Source organism: Diachasma alloeum, unplaced genomic scaffold (genome assembly GCF_001412515.2).
Source record: "Diachasma alloeum isolate Michigan unplaced genomic scaffold, Dall2.0 Dall_scaffold_00999, whole genome shotgun sequence".
In the NCBI taxonomy this organism is placed as follows: Eukaryota; Metazoa; Arthropoda; class Insecta; order Hymenoptera; family Braconidae; genus Diachasma; species Diachasma alloeum.
Genome location: NW_021681114.1, coordinates 177,472 through 202,231, shown reverse-complemented (window position 1 = coordinate 202,231; position 24,760 = coordinate 177,472). Strand labels below are relative to the sequence as shown.

Here is a 24,760-nt window from a genome sequence, read left to right as displayed (position 1 = left end):
GGAAATTAGCTGTGTAGGAGTCGAATTTCAAAAAACCAACTCGTAATTGTTATTGTACACATTTTTCCAAAACTTTTGAAAGAAAACCTCTGTAGCTCAAAAATTGAACAACGAACAACAAATAATTTTTTTTTTTGCACTAATTATTCATTTTTAGACATATATATGGGGTATTCCATGTGAACTCACCCAGATCAAAACCCTCACCATCGCCAATCATATTGCCGATTTTTCCTGTGGTTGTATATGGAAAAATATGACTTCTCAAATTTTTTCACATTTTTTGAGGCATCCTGTGGACAGCCATGTTTTTTTGCAAGTTTTATCTTCAAATGCCTGTAACTTCTGTAAAAATCAACCGATTTGAGTTTTTGTTTTACAAAATGTGCGTCTTTGAACACACTTTCCATATAAAAATATGCCAATTTTTTTCGTTTTTCCATCGATTTCCTTAGAAATAACTCAAAAAACTTCAAAAAACGAGTCGTTTCCAAAGTTGGACCGTTTTTAGATTTTTCAAAAAATTTCAGTGAATATATTGCACCAAAACAAAATTTTTCACCAAAGGCCAAAGTGGGCGTCCCATTTCGTGGCCATCACTTCCAATTTGAATAGATGAATCTGGAATCAAAAATTTCAAAAATTTCAACATTCTTTTCAAATTTGAAAGCAGAAGTATTATTTGAATTTACCGTCTGAAGAATCACCGCATTATATTCGAATCTGGAACAATTTGATTATTTTTTGAAAATTCGTTAACAATAAATCTTTCCGAGTGGTGTGTCCTAATAGAGATCCCACTTTGGCCTTTGGTGAAAAATTTTATTTTGGTCCAATATATTCACTGGAATTTTTTGAAAAATATAAAAAGGGTCCAACTTTGAAAACGACTCGTTTTTTGAAGTTTTTTGAGGTTTTTCTGAGGAAATCGATGGAAGAACGAATTGAAAAAAATTGGTATATTTTTATATGGAAAGTGTGTTCGAAGACGCACATTTTGTAAAAAAAAAACCCAAATCGGTTGATTTTTACGGAAGTTACAGGAATTTGAAGATAAAACTTGCAAAAAAACATAGCTGCCCACAGGATGCCTCAAAAAATCTGAAAAAATTTGAGAAGTCATATTTTTCCATATACAACCACAGGAAAAATCGGAAATATGATTGGCGATGGTGAGGGTTTTGACCTGGGTGAGTTCACATGGAATACCCCACATAATCTTCAATGTATGAGAAATCTCGTTCCAATAGCCGCGACTTTTAAAACTCGTAGTAGTCTCCCCAGGCCAGGGGTAGTCTCCACACCCCTGTTTGACGGTCGTTCGGTAATTCATGGATCTAATGCTGCCATCTGTCAAAGTTAAATGGAGATTATAATTGAGACCGATTGTAAATAAAAATTAATTGGAATCCTACTCTACTGACACTGTTTGATCGTCTGCCCGTCTCACGGGCAACTGTGGAAATGGGCAACTGTTTTTTTTGAGCAAACGGTTTTCTGGGAAAGTATTCCATCTCGTTTCTCACTCGACCATGGGCAACTGTGGAAATGGACGAACCCCCACCCCTCTGCACACAAACTGGAACGTCCGCCGTTAATTGTAAACGCCCGCATCCTCTCCTCGATCTTCCAACAGCGTGGCTAAAGGCTATGGCGTCGACCGAGTTCTGTGTCACCTTAAATTTATGAGCCAAAACTCCTGAAAACTCCAAAAATCTTACGAATTCCGATGAACTGGACCTATTCACGAATTTTCACGGAAATTGGCTGAACGAGGTAAGGCAAAAACTCAACAAAAATCACTGAGCTCTCATTTTTATTGCAAATTCTGTTCATTACTTGGGGCCTGGAGGGGGATTGGACATCGGCACGTTTCGCTAGTGCGTCATGGCGGCAAATTTTCGTTACGAATCGATTACATTGCACGTACCAGTCTTAATCGAGGTTATTGGTTAATTCACATTGCATTATTGGAACAGGAAGGAGGTTAGAGCTGTTTACAATGTTTTGAGAGTTCAGAATAGTGAAAATAATCAAATTGTCCGCGGGAGCTCACGTTTATTGTTCTCCCACGACGGTTGACTTCCCAGGACAGTGCCTGTATTCGAAGCAATTGTTCACCCAAAAGGAGAGCTATTTTCTAGTCAAAGCTTAATTCTTGACTTTTAATTTGGAATCAAGGTGTGAGAAGATGAATAAACGACGAAGGACGTCTTCGGTAGCTAGTCGAGGGACGGAGGACGATCCCGAGGAAATACAACCCGAACCGGCGAAGAGGAGAAAGAAATTAGACCCTGTAAGTATTTCCTTCATTTCTCTTTCTGCTGTTCTTGCTATTTTATGTCTTATAACCGAAATATGTAGGGTGGGGACCTCTGATTTTTTGTTAGCAGTAATTAAAGTCATTAGAAGAATTGCAATTATTTCTGTCCTCCAGTTGAGGATGTAATTATGTGGATGGCGTAGTGGGGGTTGTTATGAAATTTAATCGAGAATGAAATCAACTAATGTTCCCATCTGTGGTTTCAGCTGGTTAATTTTTTGTTGATTGGTGGAAGACATAGCCATCGTTTCACATTGTCAGGGTGTCCAGCCGGCAGGGAAATCTGGAAAACGGGAAATTGTCAGGGAATTTGATTGTTCTGGAAATGCCAGGGAATTACAACTTTCTGCAATTTTGAAATTTGAAAGTACTAGGAAATTTAGATACTTATTTTCTCCAAGTACCTAAATTTTTCGGAATTATTCTGTTTTCAAGAAACATTGTCCTGGAATTTGATCTCAAATTTACTTAGAAAAGTGGAATGTTAACATCTTCCCGTAGGATGGGACTGAGACCCCACTGTTTTTGCGGTTTTCCTATGGAAAATTCTAAATTCAACTTTCTACTTTTCAAAGGAATTCTTGTAGGGGAGGGTAGGGTAAAACGGCCCCCCTTCAATTGTCAATAACTTGTGAATGACATTGTGAAAATTCCCAGTTTCAACTTCATTTTGAAGATAATTTTTCATTCTTCAAAACGAGCTCTAACTCATCCCAATCGGATTATTGAATCGGAAAATATTGACGATTGAAGGGGCGCCGTTTTGCCCCATCCTCCCCTATATCAAGATGGTGGAATTTGCACGGTAGAATTTCAATTATTTTACAAACATAAAATTATCTCTGCGCACAAAAAACGATAAGAATAAATATATCCCTTTTTGACAATATTACATTATTCCTAGCGGGTAAAATGACCCGAATATAGATCATTTTATCAGTGATATTTTTTATCCCTACTTGGAGATGATTTTTTTGTGTGAATCAATCCTAAAACTGGGTTAATTTATTCCCTAGATGAAAACTATAGAATTCGCTAGAAAGGGTTGAAATATACCGAACAAGAGTTAATTCATACTTATCGTTTTTAGTATGCATGGAAATTCGTATTTATTTTTTACTGGTGTTCCTGGAATTTCTTACCGAAGAAGACACTATTGGAGTGTCCTCCCCAATCTTCAAAATAAATAACAATGAATTTTAGATGATGTGATTATATTCTCCTTTGTAGAATAGGTTGCGTCATCAAAAATTGCATAACATTTTTTATTTAAATCATAGCAGGGAACAGTGGGATAAAGTGGAATATTTGTATTAACTTCAATGTTTAATATCTTTGTTTATAAACGTTCCACTCCGCACCATCTCCCCCTAGGGAAGTCGTCAAATAATTCATGCCTGCCTAACTCATGTTAATAGTAAATTATCTTGGTGCTGATTGATGGTTAAAGAAATCTATTCAAGGAGTTTTTGTAGATAATTTCATCAACTACAAAGAAAATTTTATGAATTTTTTTGTCCAAAAACGGCTCATTTCTTGGGTAATTACTTAATTAATAGAGGTTCGATATCCGTTAAGGCATCATCGATTCTAGAACTATCTCATTAACAAATGCTGTTTCAACAAACTTATTGAGGGATGCTTCCTGTAGAAGAGGAAATTTTGTGAGAATCAGGTCTCTTGATATTCTTTCTGAAAACGCTCACTCCCTAGATAATCGACAAAGCTCTTACAATTCTACCTCAGGAATTGGGAATATCCCAATTCTTCAATTGATATACAGGAAATTGTTAGTTGTTTAAACAAAATACTTTTCGTAATAACTGCCTGAAAAGTTGACTTTTCGGGGTGGTTCAGGAAGCATAAAGTGTTTGTTTTCCAGAAGCGTAAACCTCTGTCAACTTCGGTAAGTTTCCCTTTTTGTAATCGCAATTTTATTTCCACACGACATTGAACGTTCCGCAATCCGTGCAAAAAGGCAAACAATTTACTCCTACTGCACCGCCGAGAAATGAACTCGGCAGGTATTACAAAAATAGGATGTGTTAAACATGCGTGCGAAAAAGTGAAATTTAACGTACTGGTAACACAATACACTATTTCTGATGATTACCAAGGTAGAAATTTTTCCATTATTTGAACATACCAAATTTCCAAATATGGATAATAGGAAAACCCAATGGATTATGGATTATATCACTTGGAGAATCATCTTTGTTCTGCGGATGATTTTCCATCCACCGACGACGATTGACTATCTCATCGGAAAATCAAATTTGATGGAGAAAATTTTGGTAATACTTTGTCAAATTTTCACAAAAAAATTGGGAAGACGCAGCGTGAACGTTTAGATGGACCATCCGGCCAATGGCGTACGCAAATTCGATCTTAACATTTTCGGTATTTTTTGTTAGTTTTTCTTTATCTGTGCACTATTTATGTATGAAAAATGATATTTCTCGAGTATGCGATGTTCCAGGCTTCAATAAATAGGGATTAGTACCTTTACTATTTCATCTAAGAAATTTTCAAATAAGTAGAACGCACGAAAAAATATCCAAAAAGAGGATTAAAAACATTTTTTATCGGAAATCGCACGAATTTTTCAAAAATGATGTGTGCCGCAAAAATAGCCATCATTTTTCAAAAGAGAATTAGAATTTAGAGAGAAAAAAATCACTCACCACCCAGCCGGGATACAAACCTGGGTTTCCCAGTTATGCGCCGGGCACTCTCCCAACTTTTTTTTACGATAAACTTTTGATAGAAAATTTTTTGAATTGAATAGAAAAATATCAAGTTACCGGAACAAGATGGTAAACACAGAGAAATTCATGTTTAAAATTTTATTTTCCGATTTTTGCTACAAAAATAACGTGTAACAAAAAAATTATCGTCATTTTCGGAAAATTCAGAAAAATTACGCTTAAAAATGATGCTTCCTTTTCTTAACGTCATTTACGCAATTCCGATTAATCATAGCGGCATATACCGTATAGTGAAGAAATCGCATTTACTATATACGAATAATACACAGAATAGAAAAAAAAAACTAGCGAAAATTTTGAGATCGGATAGCGTCCGATGTTTGGTGGACTGAGCCAGACATTTTGGACTTGCTTCTAACAACGCAATATTTGACTAAAGAGGCTAAATATTTGTGGCGATACCGTGCCACTTCAGGATAGTAATATCTCTCATAAGCGAAGTTTAATGAAAAATCATTTGTTCAAAATTAGAGGGTTCTGATAATATCGTCATTGTTATCCTATTCAAGGATGTTTATTCAAAACTGCAAAAACTTGAAAACATTTCGATTTTTTTCAACTATCGAACAGAGTTATTCCCTTCATGTCGATAGAAGTTTTAATCTGCCAACCAGGTTTTATTATTCAGAAATAAAATAGACAACATGCACCCCATGTAGGGGTTAGCATGAGGCTATATGGCGCTTAAAGTTTTATATATGTGCGTTATTTGTTTTTCCATTCCTTGGCGATCGGATTCAGTATACATATTCTTTCATATTACCCTCTATTTTTATGTTTACTATTTTTGGAGTCTCCCAGTACGTAAATTGTCAATGTGGAAGTGAATCCCATAAAAGCCCGTGTACAAGGAAATATTTGTCTGTTATTTTATAAAAGCTGTTGGAGCGAATTTTTCTCTTCAAAATTATTGCAGCCCTTTCAATATTTTCTTTCCTGTAACACCAATTAAGGGCTGACTACTATGAGTTTTAACCCTAGAGTGGTCACCATATGAGGGAAACCCCACCGCGCGTTTTTCTTTAATTACAATCGACTGGGTAACCGTAAAAATTAAAAAAAATTTGACTTTGTCAATTGAAGTGTCTAAAAAATTATAGTAGTTTTTAGAACAACATATTTCCCGAAATTCCTAAAGAAAACATTAATTCGAACAGATGAATTATTTTTTACCATGTTAAATGAAATTGCCCGTCATGCGACGTTGCCGGAAACTCGTTAAAGGCGCCCAGGCAGTGTGAAGTGAATTCGGCAACGCTAGAGCCCGAATAACACGGCGGGTAATCCCCGCGGAGGTGACGAGAGTCGCAGGGTCGCGTTTGGTGATCAGACTACGTTTAAAAGTCGTGGCATATTAGAGTGAGATTTCTCATGCAGCGAAGATCGATTATATATGTCTAAAGACGAATAATTAGTGCAAAAAATTAATTGTTTATCATTCGTTTGCTCAGCAGACGCTTAAAATGTTAAAAATAGTCCAGGACCTCCAATTTTTGAGCTACAGAGATTTTTTTTTTCAAAATTTTTGAAAAAATGTATACAATAACAATTATGAATTAATTTTTTGGAATTCGACTCCTACACGCCATTCATATAAAATGGGCAGAAAAATTATCCTTAATATTTAAAATATATTCTCGATTCTTTCAGAAATATTTTTCGGGCTATTTTACATGAATGGTGCAATTTTTTGTTACAACAAAATAACGAAAAACGAAAAATAACAAGCAAAATAATATAATAACGAAATTAGCTGTGTAGGAATTTCAAAAAATTAATTAATAATTGTACTAATAATTTCACATATTTTTTCAAAAATTTTGAAAAAAAAAACTCTGTAGCTCAAAAATTGAAGGACCTGGACTATTTTTAACATTTTAAGCATTTGCAGAGTAAACAAACAATAAACAATTAGTTTTTTTGGACTAATTATTCGTTTTTAGACATACATAATCGACCTTCAATGTACGAGAAATCTCATTCCAATAGCCCGCAACTTTAAAAAATCATAGTAGTCTACCCTTAAGAACCAAGAAAGAATGAAAAAATTAAATTTTCTGGAGAATGGATAAACAACCTTAAATGTTCAATGTGAAATATATGATACTTGTTAATCATCAGCGTGTGAATTTTTTAGTGGAAGTAAGACTTGTTTTAGAATATTTTTTTTCTATCAGTGTATGTGTGTTCAAATAAAACTTGATAAGTTAAATCCTTCCCCAAAGCCTTTTACCAATACAATCTAACCCATTTTTCCCTCCCCTAGAGTGACTTGTGCCAACAACTCTACGACACAATCCGCAACCAAAAAAAGGAAGATGGAACCCTGCTCTGCGACGCCTTCATCCGTGTCCCAAAGCGTCGTCAAGAGCCCGGCTACTACGAAGTAGTCTCCAACCCCATGGACCTACTAAAGGTGCAACAAAAACTGAAAACTGACGAGTACCGAGACATGGAAGACCTTGCAGCAGACGTTAATCTGATGGTAACCAACGCCAAGGCCTTCTACATGCGCACCTCTCCTGAATACAAGGATGCTACTGACCTCTGGGAACTCTGCGTTTCCACGAAAAGTCGAATAATGGAGGAGTACGAAGAGACCGAGCCAAAGGGAAAAATAATCCTCAAAGTTGGAAGATTCTCTCGCAAAGCCGCAGCGAAGCAGGACGAGTCTGAAGACACGTCAGAGAGTTCGACGAATCCTGATGAGGAGATGCAGCCTTACGAAGACCTCTTCATGGCCGTGATGACAGCAACAGATCCAACGGACAACAACAGACCACTCCACACGGTTTTCCAATTGAAGCCATCAAAAAAATTGTACCCAGAGTACTACGACGTTATCGACAATCCAATAGATCTGAAGACCATCGCCAGAAAGATCCAAGAGGGAATGTATACCTGCCTGAGTGAGATGGAGAGAGATCTGTTGCTGATGTGCCGGAATGCATGCCAATTTAACGAGCCTGGATCACAGATTTACAAGGATGCAAAATTGTTCAAGAAGATCATTTCTTCCGCTGCTAGGAAACAAGAGCCAGGTTCCAGTATCCTCTCCAAACTGACAACCCCTTCCACGAGAAGCAAAAGAGGAAGCCGAGGGGGACAATCGTTGATCGCTCAAACTGCTGCACTGCCTGATGAGGATGAGGAAAGCGATGATGAGGATGACGAGTCTGCGGAGGTCGATGAGAGTGACAATGCACAATGGCAACTGTTCCAGACAATTAGAACTGCACCTAATAGTCAAGGAGTTAGAATGAGCGAATACTTTTGGAAGCTGCCATCAAAACGAATGTATCCGGATTATTATAAGATGATTAAAAATCCCATTTCGTTACTCCAGATTAGATCGAAGATTAAGAAGGGGGAGTATGGGACAGTGAGTGAGGTCGCTGGGGACATGAACATCATGTTCGAGAACGCGAAGGTAATTATCCATTTTTTTCATGTGGGGAGGAAGGGGAGTGGTGTTAACCCTCTGACGAGAAGGTTCACTAACACACAGCGCTAAAGCACGGTTGCCCGTACTCCCACTCCCGCTCACACTGACAGGGGTTGGTAGGACTTTCTCGTTACAGGGTTAATGATGGGGATTTAAGGATTAAGAATAAGATGTAATTGATAAGTTGAACTGGATTGTTTGTAATTGAGCAACCATTTCGGGAAGAGTGGTTTTAGGGAGAAGTATCAAAAGACCTTTGTTGTTATTATCGAGCATTTCAGGAAACTGAAAAATGTTTTGTCACTCCACAATTATTCCATACAATTAAAACTTCATCCCGGTACTCAGCATCCTTTTCTTTTTTTCTTTTTTTTTCATTTGAAATTCATTCACCCCATGTATTTAAAAATTTTCCAATTCTTTTGATGTTCAGAAGTACAATACGCACACTTCTCGTCTGTACAAATGCTCAGTGAAACTGCAGAAAATAATGCAAGAGAAGGTCCAAGAACTTTTGGAATTCGATCAGGACTCTGATTCCGACTGCGAATCAGAAACAAACTCTCAACCCAAACTACTGAAACGTGCCTCAAACATGCTGACCAGAGGCAAATACAAGGACAACATTCCCCTGAAGAAGCGTCTCCACGCCCTCGTTAAGTGTGTAATAGAATACGTGGTAAGTGATTCTAATCCGTTCGAGACCGTCCAATCTCGAATTTACTCACAATTCATCTTTTTTTCTTTCCTTTTTTTTCAATTTATCATTCTCAGTGCGAGGACGGTAGGCAGCCTATGCTGATGTTTATGGAAAAGCCCTCCAAGAAGATTTATCCAGACTACTATCAGGTGATATCAGAACCCATCGACATGCTACAGATTGAAGCGAATATAAAATCCGAAAAATATCAGAACGAGAACGAACTCATTCAAGACTTCAAATTAATGTTCAACAACTGTCGCCAGTACAACGAAGAGGGTTCCTTGATTTCCGAAGACGCCAACACATTGGAACGAGTCTTGATGGACAAAGTGAGAGAACTAGGACCACTGCCAGACAATCGTAAATCCATGAATCTAACTCCAACGAGAAATGTTGGTCGACCAAAGAAAATTGTGCCCCTTCATCTCCAAAAGCTTCGAACGATGTATGACACGATAAAAGAATATCACGACGCAAAGGGACGTCAGTTATCTCAGATTTTCATGAAATTACCCAACAAGAACGAATACCCAGATTATTACGAAGTGATAAAACAGCCCATGAACATGGAGAAGATTGCCTCTACCCTGAAAGCTAATGGATACGAGAGCCTGGACGAACTAGTCTCAGATTTTATCCTGATGTTCGATAATGCCTGCAAGTACAACGAGCCTGACTCCCAGATTTATAAAGATGCCTTAATCCTGCAACGTTTGGTACTTCAAACAAAATTACAATTGAGTGAGGACGAGGAGAGTGTTCCAGATGTTCCAGCAGCAGTCCAAGAGATATTGGCTACAATTTTCACTGCTTTGTACAATCATCAGGACGAAGAGGGTCGTTGTTACTCAGATTCAATGGCTGAATTACCAGAACATGACATCATCGATGGTAAAAAAATCAGAGGATTGTCGTTGGATCTGATCAAACGTAGACTGGATAAAGGGGTTTATAAGAGACTGGACAGGTTCCAGGAGGATGTCTTCTCTTGTCTAGAGAGAGCACGACGCCTGTCTAGAACAGATTCCCAACCATTTGAGGACTCTGTTGAACTTCAGGCATTCTTCTTGAGAACTCGAGACGAAATAACTCGAAGTGGAGACCTTCTACACTCACCAGCACTCAATTACACCCTCCTAGACCTTTCTAATCAAGTAGCTGAGTTGAAACGTCTGAAATTCCAGCAAGAATCGTCGTTACCCCTTGAGGAAGAGTCCTGCGATGGTAATGAAACGAAGGAAACTGAAGCGAGTCCCGTTCCAAGTGTAAATGTCAGTGAAAATGGTGGCACTATGAGTTTCAATCAAGAGACGTACAGAGCTGGTGATTTTGCTTATATTGAACCATCCGAAAGGGGCATGGAGTGCTCTGTTGTCCTGATCTTAAGACTCTGGACGAATGCTGAGGGCCAACAGATGTTGTATGGAAACGTGTTCTACCGGCCTAGTGAGACTTATCACGTTGCATCGAGGAAATTTCTTGACAAGGAATTATTCAAGAGTGATATACATATTGCTGTGCCTCTCAGCAAGATTGCTGGCAGGTGCTGTGTACTCAGTGTTAAAGATTATTTCAGAATGCAACCTGAGGGATTTCTGGAGAAAGATGTCTATGTGTGTGAGTCGAGGTACTCTACCAGGGCTAGGAGTTTTAAGAAGATCAAAATTTGGAATTTCGATCCTGACAATTTGAAATTAGTCCCTAGGGATAAGAGTTTGGAACCTAAACGAGTTATTTCGGTTTATAAAGAGAGGCTCGAAAAACATAAGGAGGAAATTGCTGAGCTGGAGGAGGGGGAGAGAATTATGGAGAAGGAGAAGCCAAATGTTCTGCTGTTTGATACTGGAGATAGTGAAAATACTTATTATGAGCAGTTCAACACGTGCGGAGGCACGGTGAAGACCGGGGACTTTGTTTATGTGGCAACAGAGGGTGGCAGACAGCAGATTGCACAGATTGACTCACTGTGGAGTACTAAGGACGGAAAGGGATATTTCAAGGGACCATGGTTGTTGACACCGCCTGAGATTCCCCATGCTCCAACTAAACTGTTTTATAAGCAGGAACTGTTCTTGTCAGTTAATGAGTGCACCCATCCCATCGTGGCAATTGTAGGAAAATGTGCTGTACTCGATTATGGAGAGTACATCTGTAGTGAGTATTTTTTATGCAATTCTTATTTTAATTGAGGGATGCTTGAAGAGAAGTGGTTACCATCATCAGGAGATGGATTTTTTTTAAGCATTTAAGGCCGGGGTGTACTATCTTTCGAATGTTATCTGGATTTTTTTTTATCCTTCGTAATCCAAAATTGTCAATTGAGTGGTACATCATGTAGAAATTCCCAAAAATTATGATAGAATGATTTTTAAAAAATAGGAAAAATTCTGAACTTTTTCAAAGAGCGTTTTTAATGGAGATTCAGAATGAGTTGAAAAAAGTGGAAATTGCAAATATCTGATTCGCTGTGGTAAATTATCTATTAGCTGTCATTTTCCATGGTGGATAACAAAACACTAACTCCTCATGGAAGTGACAGCTAGGTATCTCAATTTTCAAAACAGTGGTATGTAGCCATCTGCCATTTTTATGTGATAAAAGTGTGATTAAAAAATTCTCCAAAATATTACAACTATTTTCAAAGAGCCTTTTCCGTAATAAATGTCTCTGTGAGGTGTGGGACAAGATTTACGAAATCAGTCTTGCCCCTGCATGATATTGGGTGCCAGGCCGCCATTTGTCACCGTAAATCAGATACATTTTTCAATTTGTTGTTATTCAACTTATGCTCTTTGAAGAAATTAAGAATTTTTTCTACTTTTTTTTTGATTATTCATTCATAATTTTTCAAAACTTCTGCATGATGCAGGACTTAATTGACAATTGCAGATGACGAAAGATGAAAAAAAAAATCGAGATAACGTTCGAAAGATAGTACACCCGGGCCTTAAACCTATAGGTTTACTCTGATATACAATAATGATATTAACACATCGCGTGTTTAAAAGCAAAGGGTCGTATATGCGAAAAATTTTCTTCTCCGGCAAAAGGTCGTATCCGCCAGCATATACGACCTTTTGCTTTTAGGAATCCGATCAAAGTGAACCCAAAAAATTGAAAATATCTCGAGTTTAGTTATCAATGGAAAAACGACCTTTTACTTTTTATGAAGTTAGAAAAATGTCTCATCTAAAGCGAAAAGGTCGTATATCCAGTTTTATATTTTGTGTGTACTTTGTTATTTCCATCTCTTTGAAAAAGTTCCCTTCAATTTCACTCATTTTTCATTACAGAAATCAGAATATCCTCCTATTCATTGAGAAAATAACGGATAGAATTTCTTCATGCATGGAATGATCATGCGCCCATGAATTTACGATTGTTAATCATTATAACCTGAAGAAGTTTCAAATTTCCTCTAAACATGGTTCAGCATACACAGATAGAAAAAGTGGATTAGCTTTAGAAAAAAATTTCTAAATTATCGAAACCGTTTCTAACCTTCAGTTTTCAAAAATGTAGAAACTTTTTTCAAAGTTAAAAAAAATTGTTTAAAATTAATCCCCATTTTGATCATTAATGAAGTCCGCATTTTGACCATTAATTTTAAACAATTTTTTTCTAGCTCGATCACTAGATATAGTTAATTTTAGAAAAAATATTTTCTACAATCTAGAAAATTTCTTTAATTTTTGAGGGGGCATTTTGCAAAGAGGTTGAGGAGGGGTTGTGAATTGTAAATTGACAATCAAAAAAGTTGAGTCGGTGAGTTTTTCAAAAATATCTCCAAAACTAACGGAGACAGCGAATTTTTACTGAAAATTTGAGGGAGAGGGAACTTTTCTTGAATTCTCGATGTAAAACCCTCCCCCTCACCCTTCCACAAGTTTTCCCCAAAATTCGTTTTTCTTAAATATTTAAATCATTTCTCTCGAAAATGTATCGATAGCCATCAAACCTCTGATATTGAATGTACTAAAGAGGATTTTTATGTCGGAGGACGGTTAGGGGATTGATTGTAAATATTGAAGAAACTAGGAAATTTCGCGAAAAAGATTGAATGTTTTTTTTTGTAAGGAAATTAATTTTTCTAAAAAAAAATTCTTCCGACCTTTTTTGTATAAATCAATCGTGGTTGCGATAACTGATAAAAATTTTAATTCACTAACCTGAGTTAATTATATCCAAATAAAATAGACAATATGCACCAAATGGCCATTAGATTTATTATCTGTACATCTTAAATTCCATAAAACAATCCCCTGAATAAGGCAAAAAATAAATGTTGTCAATTTTATTTCGTCAAAGCTACTCTACCTAATTTTTCTTAATTATAAAAAAGTGTCAGTATCATATGTTCCCGCATCAGTCTCAAAGATTACTGAGTTTTTCTCGAACATAAAAATATTCTTTAATATTCTTTATATAAACCGACGTCGGTGGCCGAAGCGGCTAGGTGCGAGCCTAGTGTGCGAAAGGTTGTGAGTTCGATTCCCCGTGGAACCGAGTTTTTCAACCGGAGGCTCCGGCGAGCGGGAGGTCGCTAATAGAGTTGACCGCCTGTACCGGCATGGGTTTTCTGTGGTTTCCCATGCTACTCCTATGTTCTATAGGAGTGCGAATGCGGTGCAGTGTAGAATCCACAGCCGCGCATGCATAGGGTTGGATAGGGCCGATTAGCCAATCAGAGGGCAGAAAGGGCTGGAATATATAAAAAAAAATAAAAAATTCTTTATACAAATAACAGAAATTCACGAACAGCGTATTTTGCAAATATCAAGGAAATTCACGGGTTCGGGGAAGATTGTGAAAAGATCGTCTTCATCTATATACAATTATTTTTCAAATGCTTCAGACATTTTGTTCTCGATGGATAAAAATGGTGGCAAGAAAACATTCTTCTTTTTTTCTCCAATAGATAAAAAATATGAATCCGCTTTGACCATTCTTGCAAAGTATTGCTAATTTTCTGATAATTAATCATGGTTACTAAAAAAAAACTTTGTAATAACATGCTATGGAAAACCAATTCTTCTATTTTTAGGAAGTGTTCACCTGCTTATTAAATGAGTGCAAAGACTTGTTACCATAAAAAAAAATGATGAATTTTACTTATCATGCTTCATAAATCTCAGTATAGAATTGCACTTGTCAACCGCAAGTATCCTCTCACTCTATTCTGTTTACATCAACATGAGCCAATAAAACTTTATTGATTATATTTTTGTTTACAGGTCGACCCACAGAGATACCTGAGGATGATGTATTCATTTGTGAATCAACCTACGACGAGAGTAAGAACTTGATGAGAAAACTGAATCAAGACGGTTTAAAAAAATACAATCACACTTCATCAGTAACCGAGGATGAGATTTACTTCTTCAGAAGGCCTATAAACCCTGCAAAGGTGAGTCTCCACTACTTTGGAACAATCATGGAAATAAAGGGAGAAGACATTATGAAAACAATTCACTAGAAAAATATTTGTTACTTCCATGACGTAGTTATCGATCGGATATTTGTAAAAAATCGGTTTGTCCATTCCGTCTTTCGCCGCTAACATTTTACGATGTAATCGCTTTTGTTGCATGTATTGCGTGTGTTGTAGGTATCGAGCGATGTGGCACAGGCACAATCACCCGTCAAGTCAATCGTATCCAGTACAGCTCAGTTTGAAATGGTAATTCATTTATCTAATATCGCATTTCACCATGGAAATATTTATTTTCGTCCATCAATGGAACTACATCAACATCACGCATGCTTACTTGCCTGTGCACAAGCTCATGCAGTTGGTGTTGTATTTCAGCCATTCATCGATTTATTATTTTACTAATTGATTGATAGTAGTAAATATTGATTGATGGTAGTGCTAGTGGCTGCCCCAGCCTGGATCTGTGCATGAACATTTTATGCCGGCATATTTGCATATTGTCTCATTTGTGGCCATTCAGTTTTTTGTTTTATTTTTTCATTATTATTTTCATTATGTTTTACTGAGGTTTCGTTTAGTTATGAAGTGGCAAAGGAGTTTGAGTGGAATGTGGTAATTAGGGGAATGTTTCGATGATGAGGGGGTTGAGACCAAAATGTCATCGGGCCTTCAATTTAGTTGAGGTCAGTTTAGTTGATAATTCGGTAAACATTATGGGATGATTATTCAATTGTTTGAAAATGACTCACTCTCGCTACATTTCTGTAGCTGAATGGAGATAAGTATGCACTGAGAAAACAATTTTTTTGAGAAGTACGTCTTCACTTCAAGAAGCTCATGGCTTGAAAATTGACAAAAACAGAATATCTCACATTGAGAAAAAAAACCTTTCGTCAAGAGATTTTGTACTTGTCCGAAAGATAAGGGGCAATTTGTTCACAACAAGAATTCGACTTCTCCAACTAAGTCAAATGGTTTTTGCATTAAAATTTTTTGTAGTTCAGACTTTAAAGCTATTGAATAAACTGATTCAACTAGACTTGATTTGAGAAATCCCTTTCTTGTTATCAACAACTTATCCCCGTCTTTGAGACAAGTACAAAATCTCTTGACAAAAGTTTTTTCTTTCTCAGTGTAAGATATTTTCTCCTTGTCAGTTTTCGAGCCATGAGTTTCCTGATACAACTGAAGTAATACTTGTCAAAAAACTTTTTTTTTCTGTGTGGAGATATTCCAATTATAAATTATATTATGAACAAATTTTAAGGAATTTTCTTTTGTCAAACAAAAACATTTCAACAAGAAACATTTCTCAATACTCCCACCCCAGACCAATAATTACCGATACATGCTATTCACCACTTCAAAGCTAAACTAGTCATTGTTAAAAAAAAGCAAATTCCACGATCATCACCGACATTGAAATACGTGAGCACCTGTTGGGTTCATCTTTGCAAAAAATTGAACGTCTCAAAAAAATTCAAAATACAAAGAGGGGAATCAATTTCCGCGTTCGAGTTTTTCAAATTATCTAAAGTATTATCTATAAAATTAGCGTGAAAATTGAATAGAGTGACAAGACAATTGCATAAATATCTTTCTCATTATCGTGGAAAATTGTATGCAATTGTCAATGAATTGGAACTTAGAATTAATACGTAATATTCAAAAAAATGAATAAATGGTGTAGGAAGCATCACCATTGCTACCGAAGCTGGAAGCCGAAGTGCTAGGAATGGGAGTGGGATTAGGCGTAGGGGAGGACAGCATGGATGCAGGTGGGCCACCGTCCGTTGGTTCCACCGAAGCTCAACCGGTGCTCTCCAATACTCAAACGCCTGTATCTACTAAAAAGGTAGGCACGACGTGCTAATCGAAAACTGCTCATTCATTTATTTATTAATTATCCATTTATCCTCTGAATTACATGAATTAATGATATTTTGTTTTAAAAATTTGCATTTTAGTTTTCCATTGATTTTTTTCACATAAAATATGCCAGCATATTTATCATTTTTTCACAATTTGAAGTGTCAATATTTGATTTGTTTACCATGAAAGGAGTTATTTCTTAGTTCGTAGATTTGCACTCAGTCACTTGATGATTAATATGCCATAATCATTTTTTTTTTCAATTGGAAATTCAACGGTGTGGCAGAGAATAAGAGAGGAATTTCAATATTCTATACAATTTATTTGACAAAACATTATCAGCTAGATGAAAGTTTAATGACATTTTCTCTAAGAATGTGGAATATTTTCAAATTTAATTTTAAAAAATCTCCAAATTATTTCCTTTTCTGTGCCACTCGTTTACTAAATATTAATTGATGGTTATTAAGTGGTCGGTGGATTAATTTTTTATTATTTACATCATGTCTTCTCTTCTCTGTTTAGAAAACAACGGGTAAGAAATTAGTTACGGGATATATTTTGTATTCGAGTAAAATGCGAACGCAAATTACTCAAAATAATCCTGATTCGACGTTTGGCGAGATTAGCAGAATTGTTGGCAATGAGGTATTTATTTTCATTTTATTTTAACGGTTCATTTCCTCCAAAATAACTTTGGCGTTCATTAAATTTCATTGGATATGTGCTTGACACAATGCCCGTAAAATTTGAACGTATAAATTTTATTGTCTAAAAACTTTAATTCCAGTGGAGAAAATTGCCAGCTGGTGAGAAACAGGCGTGGGAGGAACGAGCAGTCAAGATGAATGAGGGTGGCGAGGGAAAAACCCCTGGTGCGGGGGCTGGTATACCAAATGATCAGGTCTACGAGTGCTGTTGGGACAATTGTGATTGGCAATTCGAGGATATGACGGATTGTATTGATCATTGTATTGCTGAACAGAGTGGACATGTGCAATCGTCATTCATCAATGCAGCTCCTGACGCCTCTGAGTTCCAGTGCCAATGGAGATCTTGTGGGAGAGTTAAAAAAGCAGTGCCACCATTTCCAAGTGTACAGAGACTCGCGAGGCATGTCAAAGAAGTGCATATTCTCAAGGGAAATGGAAGAATAATTCCTCCCAATGAAAGAAGCAAGTATGTAATTCTTCATTTCATTTCGATTTTTTTTATTGATTAAGAAAAAAATTTGCATCAAAACAGACGGAACAAGTTTCTATGATGAAATTCTCTTCATGAATTATTCTGACCCACCTTATTAGTCAGGGTGTCCAGTCGTCAGGGAAATCTGGAAAACCGGAAATTGTCAGGGAATTTGATTGATCTCGAAATGTCTGGGAAAAGTCCGGGAATTACGACAATTTTCTGGAATTTGAAAATTTGAAGCTGATTTTCTCCAAGTACCTAAATTTTTGGGAATTCTTCTGTTGACAAAAAACATTGCCCTGGAATTTGATCTCAAATTCACTTACAAAAGTGGGATCTTAAGGATAATCGGGCGAGGAGGAAATGTAGGAGGTGAGGCGGAGGGGTTTCTATTGTTTTCCTGCAGAAAACCAATCGCTGAACAAAAAAATTTTTCCCATTCGGATTCAAAATTCAGGCAATATTAGGGAGTATCTCCGGTTAAAAATTATTTTTGGAGCTAATCAAATTCATTTGTATCCGTTTCATGCATTGAATGGTTTTCAGTTTTTTTTTTTTTTATAAATGAAAAAATATTAATCCATGCGAAAAAGTGGCAACATCGTCGGTAGTGTTTTTTTTTTTCACCAGGAATTGGTACCACTGGTTCGAAGGAGCTCTAATCACAACGTTTCATCGCTCTTTCTCAAGAGACGTTGAAATTAACCGCGCTACCCCCACCCGATCGGTACTTGAGACGTTGCTGCTGGTTTGGGCTGCGTGCGCAGAAATTTCATTTTTCAGTACTTTTTTTGCTATTATTAATAAACAATGCTCCTAGGCGACAATCTTTTTCACTCAAAAAATCATTGATCACATGTTCTAAATGTGTCTAGTTTCATGACTTTGACTGCTTTTTTTCCTTGGGTTTTGCAGTTTTTTTTTTGTGATTTCCATAAGATCACGGGTTAAATGACCACTTTTTTCCAAAATCTGTAGGCTGTCCACTAGATTTAAAAATCTATTTTTCTCAATCCATTCTATGCAATGGAAAACGAATACTCAATTTTGTTCTTTGAAGTCTGACGAACATTGAAAACAAAAATCTCAATTGGATGAAAATTATGATCCAAGAAAAATTTTGAAGGTGAAAATGGGAAATGACGGTGACAATTTCCTCAATTCTGATTTTGACCAATCAGAGTGCAGTATTCGGAGTCACGTGACGCGTTTCACACTGATAATTTCCCCGACTGCAGGGAAATTATCAGACTGATAATTTCCCTGTAGCCTGTCAATTGTTTTCTACGAATTTGACAGATATTCCTCACATTTTGGTGAGATGTGTCCCGCAACCCCAAACACTGCACCCTGATCGGCCAAAATCAGAATTGAAGAAATTCTCCTCCGAATACCCCTCGACCTTCAAAATTCATCGGATATTTCCCTCAAGTTTTCCTGCATATCAACGATCGGGATCAGCTTTTCAGTAAAATCCCTCGCGCTACGCGCTCGGGATTTTAATCTGCAAAACTGGTCCCTCTCGTTGCTATGCAACAAAACATTCGGGAAATATCCGATAATTTTGAAGGTCTTGGGGTATTATAGCTGAAAATTCACTTGAGGGTCCTTTCGCCAATCAAAGATAATTTTATTTTACCGACGTCTGTCTTTCAATTTCGTTCGGTACAGGAGTTAATGTGCATAGATCCATCTATTATTCATTGATTATCAGCGTCAGGTGATCCTCGTTTATCAACTGTTTTAATCCTCTAAGGTGAATTTCAATATCCTCACTCTATGGCCTTCAAAACGAAATGCCGGTGTCCCTATTAAAGCGTCCTACTACGCTTTTCACCTTAAAGTCTATAAATTTAACATTCTTTCATAAAAAAAAAGTTTTCTATGGTCAGGGAATTTCATCAATTTGACCGGGAAAAGTCAGGGAATTTTGTTGAAACTTCCCGGTGGACACCCTGTTAGTGAAATAATTGCATAATCAGATTTCAAGTGTGTCGCAAATCCTTTTTTTCGTCAACATAACTGACTTATATTTTTTTTCCGAAGGAATTTTATGGCATCGAAAGGACCAACGATACTCCCACCAATGGAATCAGGTAAAATGACAGTTTATTATTAAACTTTGTAGAGATTGTAGTTTCCTCAATAGAAACAATTTTGTTGACCTTTCTTAATCGGAATGGATCGTTTAAAATCATGACAAGCTCAGATAATTTTCGTCTCACATTGATCAATTCTCTCTTCAGAGAGTATTCCTTGTTTTTCAGTTGCACCCACAGTGACTCCACCGACTCCACCAAACAATACCCCAGCGGTTAAGCAACCAGAGCCATTATTTGTAGCTGTTCCCCCGAGACCAAGTCGTGTCCTCCACTCCGATGCATATTTAAGGTGAGAAACAGTCATGTAGCAAATTCCGATCAATCAATTTATTTCGGAATTTCTTTCATTCATACTCCAATGATGAAAACATCGTTTGTGCATGCGTAAAATGTCATGGGATCTCTTGATGGTGTCTTGAAGATCTTGATTACTTGATTTTCAAGTGTTTTATTTTCATTTTCAATGAGAAAATGCTCGTGATTCCGAGAGAGAACGAAGTAAGGTAAATGACCCTACGCTCGTCTAGCTGAGGTGAACACATCATTAGTCCAATATTTCTATCGAAATGAGCGTCAAGATGGGATGGTTTAAATTAGATAGCAGAGGAGAAAACCTTCAGAATTGGAATTAACTTATATTAATCATCATAATTACTATTTTTTAATAAATTACCGTTCGTAAATGTGGAAAGTCCCATGTCCCTACGCTCGCTCACTTGTTTCCATGCACGTTTGACACATGTCCCTATCCTTGTCTTATGATCTGAGTTATATGGAAAGGTTATATCCGAACTAATTACATCGTGAGTATTCTATTTCGTGATGAAACAACATTAAAAAATATCTCGAAGCACAAAATTATATTTCAACTAGAGTTAACAGTTGACTGTTGGTTGCAAAACGAGCATAGGAAGCCATATGCATGCCATTTCCATTGTACCTATTCTTCTAAGTGCCAATATTTCAGTGAAATATTTAGATATTAGCATAATTTATTCATTTTTATTGAATTTTCAAGTATCCGAAACCTCATTCAAGGATTTTTTAATCCCATTTTACTATTTTAACGGAGATATCAACATTTTACAATTGTGAGTTTCGTAACTGGCGGCTTAACAATTCGCTCTGTCCTAGCACCAGTTGATGTGAATGGGATTTTTCTCTTTTATTATTAAATAAATTATTGTTCATTTGTGTCGATAACTTTCCGTATTGACTAAAATAATAACTCCCATCGTATTTCACTCTTAATAGAGTCTTGATACTATGGGAGTGCCTCCAGTATCCCAATAGTGAAAGAGATCTCATGATATCCAAGCTAATTAAACTTAAATACCAAAGACCGTACACCATGCATGAGTCCCTGGCGTCAACGAACTAGGAACCTCTCAAAATAATCCTTGAATTAATAAAAACATGTAAAATTAGAATTTAATGTAAGTGCAGACAATCAAATGCTAACTATTCTCCAATTTAAACAAATTTGTTTACAACGTTTTGTTAATAATCAAGTAAGGGTTACTACATATCAATAAAAAAATAGATTCTTGAGACTTTCAAAATGACTAAAATGTCGTAGATCGGAACATCTGAACGAGCATAGGGACAAGGACGAGCATAGGTACATTTACCTTATACTAATAAATATAATAATTAATTTGTATTGTTTGTTTTTTTTTCAGATATATCGAAGGCTTAAACGTAGAGAATCGTTACATATCTAACTGGGACAAGCAGATGAATGCAACACCTGAGAATACACAGATTCCTGATGTAGCAAAACTACCAGCCGAGTGGCTTGGCAATGGTGTTGGCAATCATGGTAATGTCGTTAATGCCTTGTGGACACTCAGAAACATGATGATGCGGGATGTGTTAGCCATCAATAAAACTTTATAGTTTATCAATCGTTAAGATCTATATTCGTTCATATTTTATGATACCTTGAATAAAAAAGAAAAAGGAGAGAAGAGAGAACAAAACGAGTGACAAATGATTACTTATGGAACAATTAGAACAGTGCTACGTTAAGACTGACGTTTGATTTTTTTTTCAATTATGGAAAATAATTTTCTGTCAATTGTTCATTCTTAATTCTCATTTGATTCATTACACCATTTTTTTGTAGTAAATTAAGTCGATGTGGAATTTCTATTGTTCTTAGGTAAAAATGATATTTTTTCTGTTTTTTTTTTTCAAGCTTAAGGATTTTTGAGGATTAATCTCTTATTTTCCAAACTATTATCGTCGTTTGCTGTTCGTGAACATAAATTTCATCAATAACGAAAGGTCTAATTCCAGTATTGACACTAATGTAACAAATTTAAGAAAAAATGATTGGTATTATTTTGTAGATTAAAAGAGAAATGAATTAAGATTGTTATAATTTCCTTTGTACTTTGGGATAAACGATTTTATATCTTATAACAAAAAAATGGAAGCCACATTGACAAGTATTGAGGAGAAGTTTTTGGGGATTTCAAAAATCACTAACCCGACCACCGATCTGCCAATCTCCCCATTTTGTTGGATTCTTCTCAGATTCGGGAACGTATTCACCGCTCTTTGGATCAACTTCGATTAGGAGGAGATCGTCAACTACAAAGAAACGTCGGAGATTATTTGTTCCATATTTTCTTTGGGAATTGATAATTTCGCTAATGAGTGGTAGAAGGATTTAATTCGTAAGTCATTTTTCGGGAATTTCACTAAACTAGTTTTGGAGCGTATGGATAGAAAAACAAGTGGTAAATTACTCTTGTATTGCATATAGTATAGTTATTTTTGCTAATAAATTAGCAATATGCTTCCGAATGGTTATTTTGCACATCATTTCCTTCTATCATGTATAATTCACTGATTATTTCATTTTATTAAATTGAATAAGATTTCTCAACTAATTTTGTCAGATTATCAACTTTGTTGAATTTTATCATCATCATTATTCTTACTATCCCTTTCTTCTATACAACCGATTGTCTTTTTTGCGGTTTTATCTCTCCCCTCAGCCCTTGGATAAAATGTTGATAGAAAAATTTTATTTATACATACTTGATTGAATTTGAAACATCACATTTGAAGAAATCATCAGAAAGCTCACTTTCAAGGAAATTCATGAAAAATTGAAAATTTTCAACTACCACCATGAAAATCAAATCAACCAATATAGCTCTCGTAATCATCTTTTAACTCCGGCGTAATAGCATAGAAACAAATATTTTAAGACATGATTGAATTCATTTGAAGCATGACATTCAAACATATCCCCGGAATTCTGATTTACAAAAAATAAAAATTTTGCAAATTTTCAAATAAATCAAAACGATTATTCCTATCGCCGGTCAAAAGGATAACCAAATAAATTTTTTAATTAATGTTGATAGATAGGGCTCAACAATATCTACATTTGAGAAAAAGGATTTTTCCAACATAGATCAAGATTTAAAATATACTAATAGAAATTTTTAAATAATAAAATAATTGATAACTTGAATTTTTAATTGATGATGAATTAAATATTGAAAAATATGGAACTATAAATTTTCTATTAAGTAGATAATACTTAATTTCTTATAAGGGATTTCCGATTATCCAAATAATCGTCAATCTTCCTACCTCAATCACTGATTATTGAATAATTCAAAATTTCACTATTTAAATTGATGATTACTTCAATAATTAAAATTTAAAAGTGATATTAACTAATTGACTACTCAATAATTTAACAATAATTATAATTGATGGATATGGCTATCCCTGGAAAAATTTAATAATATTAAATTTTTCTGAATTATAATGTATCATCCCAATTACACATTTTATGATTGGCACTTGTAAATGTTTAATTTATAGTGCGCAACTTGACATGTATTGAAGTATGTGCAATTCAAGAAAAATAGAAAATCCATAAAAGTCGGGTTTTGAAGTATACAATATGGAGTTAGAAGGGATTGGGTTCACTGAGAAAAAATATATCTTTGTCAAATATTCATTTACTTGAGAGAAACATTTTTGCTTTTTCAAAATCGTATTTCTTCCACGGAGTCATTCCCAGGCGACCCTGATTAGGTTTCAATAATGACAATCATGTTGCTCCAGAGGATGACTGTTCAACATGATCTTGGATTACCTTCTCGAATGATTATTAATTTTTCCTAAATTTCTTATTTTCCCAGAAAATAAGAAATTTAGGAGAAATTTCTTATTTTAAAACAGGGAAGAATTTCAATTAATTTTTTAATATTTATAATTATTGAGGGAGTTCACTCATGATTAACTAACATGATCATCTTCTAGAGCAATCTCTAGAACTAGTGAACTCCCTGAATAATTATAAATATTGAAAAATTAATTGAAATATAATTAAATATTGAATATAATTAAATATTAATTGAAATATAATTGCCATAATTGAAACCTAATGAGAACTGCCTGGGAATGACTCCACTGGAAAAATACAGTATTGAAAAAATGAATACTTGTACCCAAGTAAATGGATATTTGGCAAAAATATATTTTTTTCTCAGTGTTGGTACGCTTCAATTCAGTGGAATTTAATACGTAGGTATATTCTGCAATTTGAATAAAAGGCGTGCAATTTCTGACAAGGTTTCAATGCAAAATGTGTCAAAAAATGAAGACTTCATTGGGTGTAATAGCTAATTTTGCCGGGAATCTCATAGTTTTACGAGGCATTTACTCACCAGGCATTTCCAACTCCAGTTTCTTGTGAAACTTCTTCATTCTTTCTGATTCATTCTGAGCATTTTTTTGATCTCTTAGGATAAATCCTATCACAACATAACACAAATAATCATGATTTAAATTCATTTTGAAATAAGAATTTACCTTTTTTACCTGTGGAAAATCTCAGATGATTCCTCATTGGAATCGATGTCAGAAAAATAAATTTTCGTGCATTTAAC

The 24,760-nt window shown here is 35.6% G+C and overlaps 2 protein-coding genes across 4 annotated transcripts; one reads left to right on the top strand and one right to left on the bottom strand.

Moving 5' to 3' along the window:
• Positions 1-1,587: 1,587 nt before the first annotated feature.
• On the top strand, positions 1,588-22,291 carry LOC107045564 (protein polybromo-1). Of its 3 annotated transcripts, none has more exons than XM_015267873.2 (13): positions 1,588-1,776; positions 2,182-2,296; positions 7,358-8,521; positions 8,970-9,215; positions 9,311-11,393; positions 14,474-14,646; positions 14,848-14,919; positions 16,364-16,528; positions 17,071-17,193; positions 17,336-17,724; positions 19,780-19,829; positions 20,001-20,124; positions 21,518-22,291. In XM_015267873.2, exons 2-13 carry the CDS (start codon positions 2,192-2,194, stop codon positions 21,732-21,734), a joined length of 4,911 nt encoding a protein of 1,636 aa, XP_015123359.1. In that variant the 5' UTR covers positions 1,588-1,776; positions 2,182-2,191; the 3' UTR covers positions 21,735-22,291. The 3 variants fall into 3 exon arrangements, with proteins under 3 accessions (XP_015123359.1, XP_015123360.1, XP_015123358.1); XM_015267872.2 differs by having other exon boundaries at positions 1,589-1,776; positions 19,980-20,124; XM_015267874.2 differs by lacking the exon at positions 14,848-14,919 and having other exon boundaries at positions 19,980-20,124.
• LOC107045566 lies at positions 21,924-24,760 on the bottom strand. Its single transcript, XM_015267875.2, has 3 exons — positions 24,693-24,760; positions 24,539-24,625; positions 21,924-22,433 (listed from the first exon to the last, which is right to left on the bottom strand). The coding sequence occupies exons 1-3, from the start codon at positions 24,718-24,720 to the stop codon at positions 22,315-22,317; spliced, it is 234 nt and encodes a 77-aa protein (XP_015123361.1). The 5' UTR covers positions 24,721-24,760; the 3' UTR covers positions 21,924-22,314.

Coding starts and splice junctions, on each gene's coding strand:
- LOC107045566 (XM_015267875.2), bottom strand. CDS start 24,720: ATGAGGAATCATCTGAGATTTTCCACAG. Junction 24,626..24,692: donor TCATCTGAGATTTTCCACAG/GTAAAAAAGGTA, acceptor ATGTTGTGATAG/GATTTATCCTAAGAGATCAA. Junction 22,434..24,538: donor ACTGGAGTTGGAAATGCCTG/GTGAGTAAATGC, acceptor GTTTCTTTGTAG/TTGACGATCTCCTCCTAATC.
- LOC107045564 (XM_015267872.2), top strand. CDS start 2,192: ATGAATAAACGACGAAGGACGTCTTCGGTAGCTAGTCGAGGGACGGAG. Junction 16,529..17,070: donor CGCCTGTATCTACTAAAAAG/GTAGGCACGACG, acceptor TTCTCTGTTTAG/AAAACAACGGGTAAGAAATT. Junction 17,725..19,779: donor CCTCCCAATGAAAGAAGCAA/GTATGTAATTCT, acceptor TTTTTTCCGAAG/GAATTTTATGGCATCGAAAG.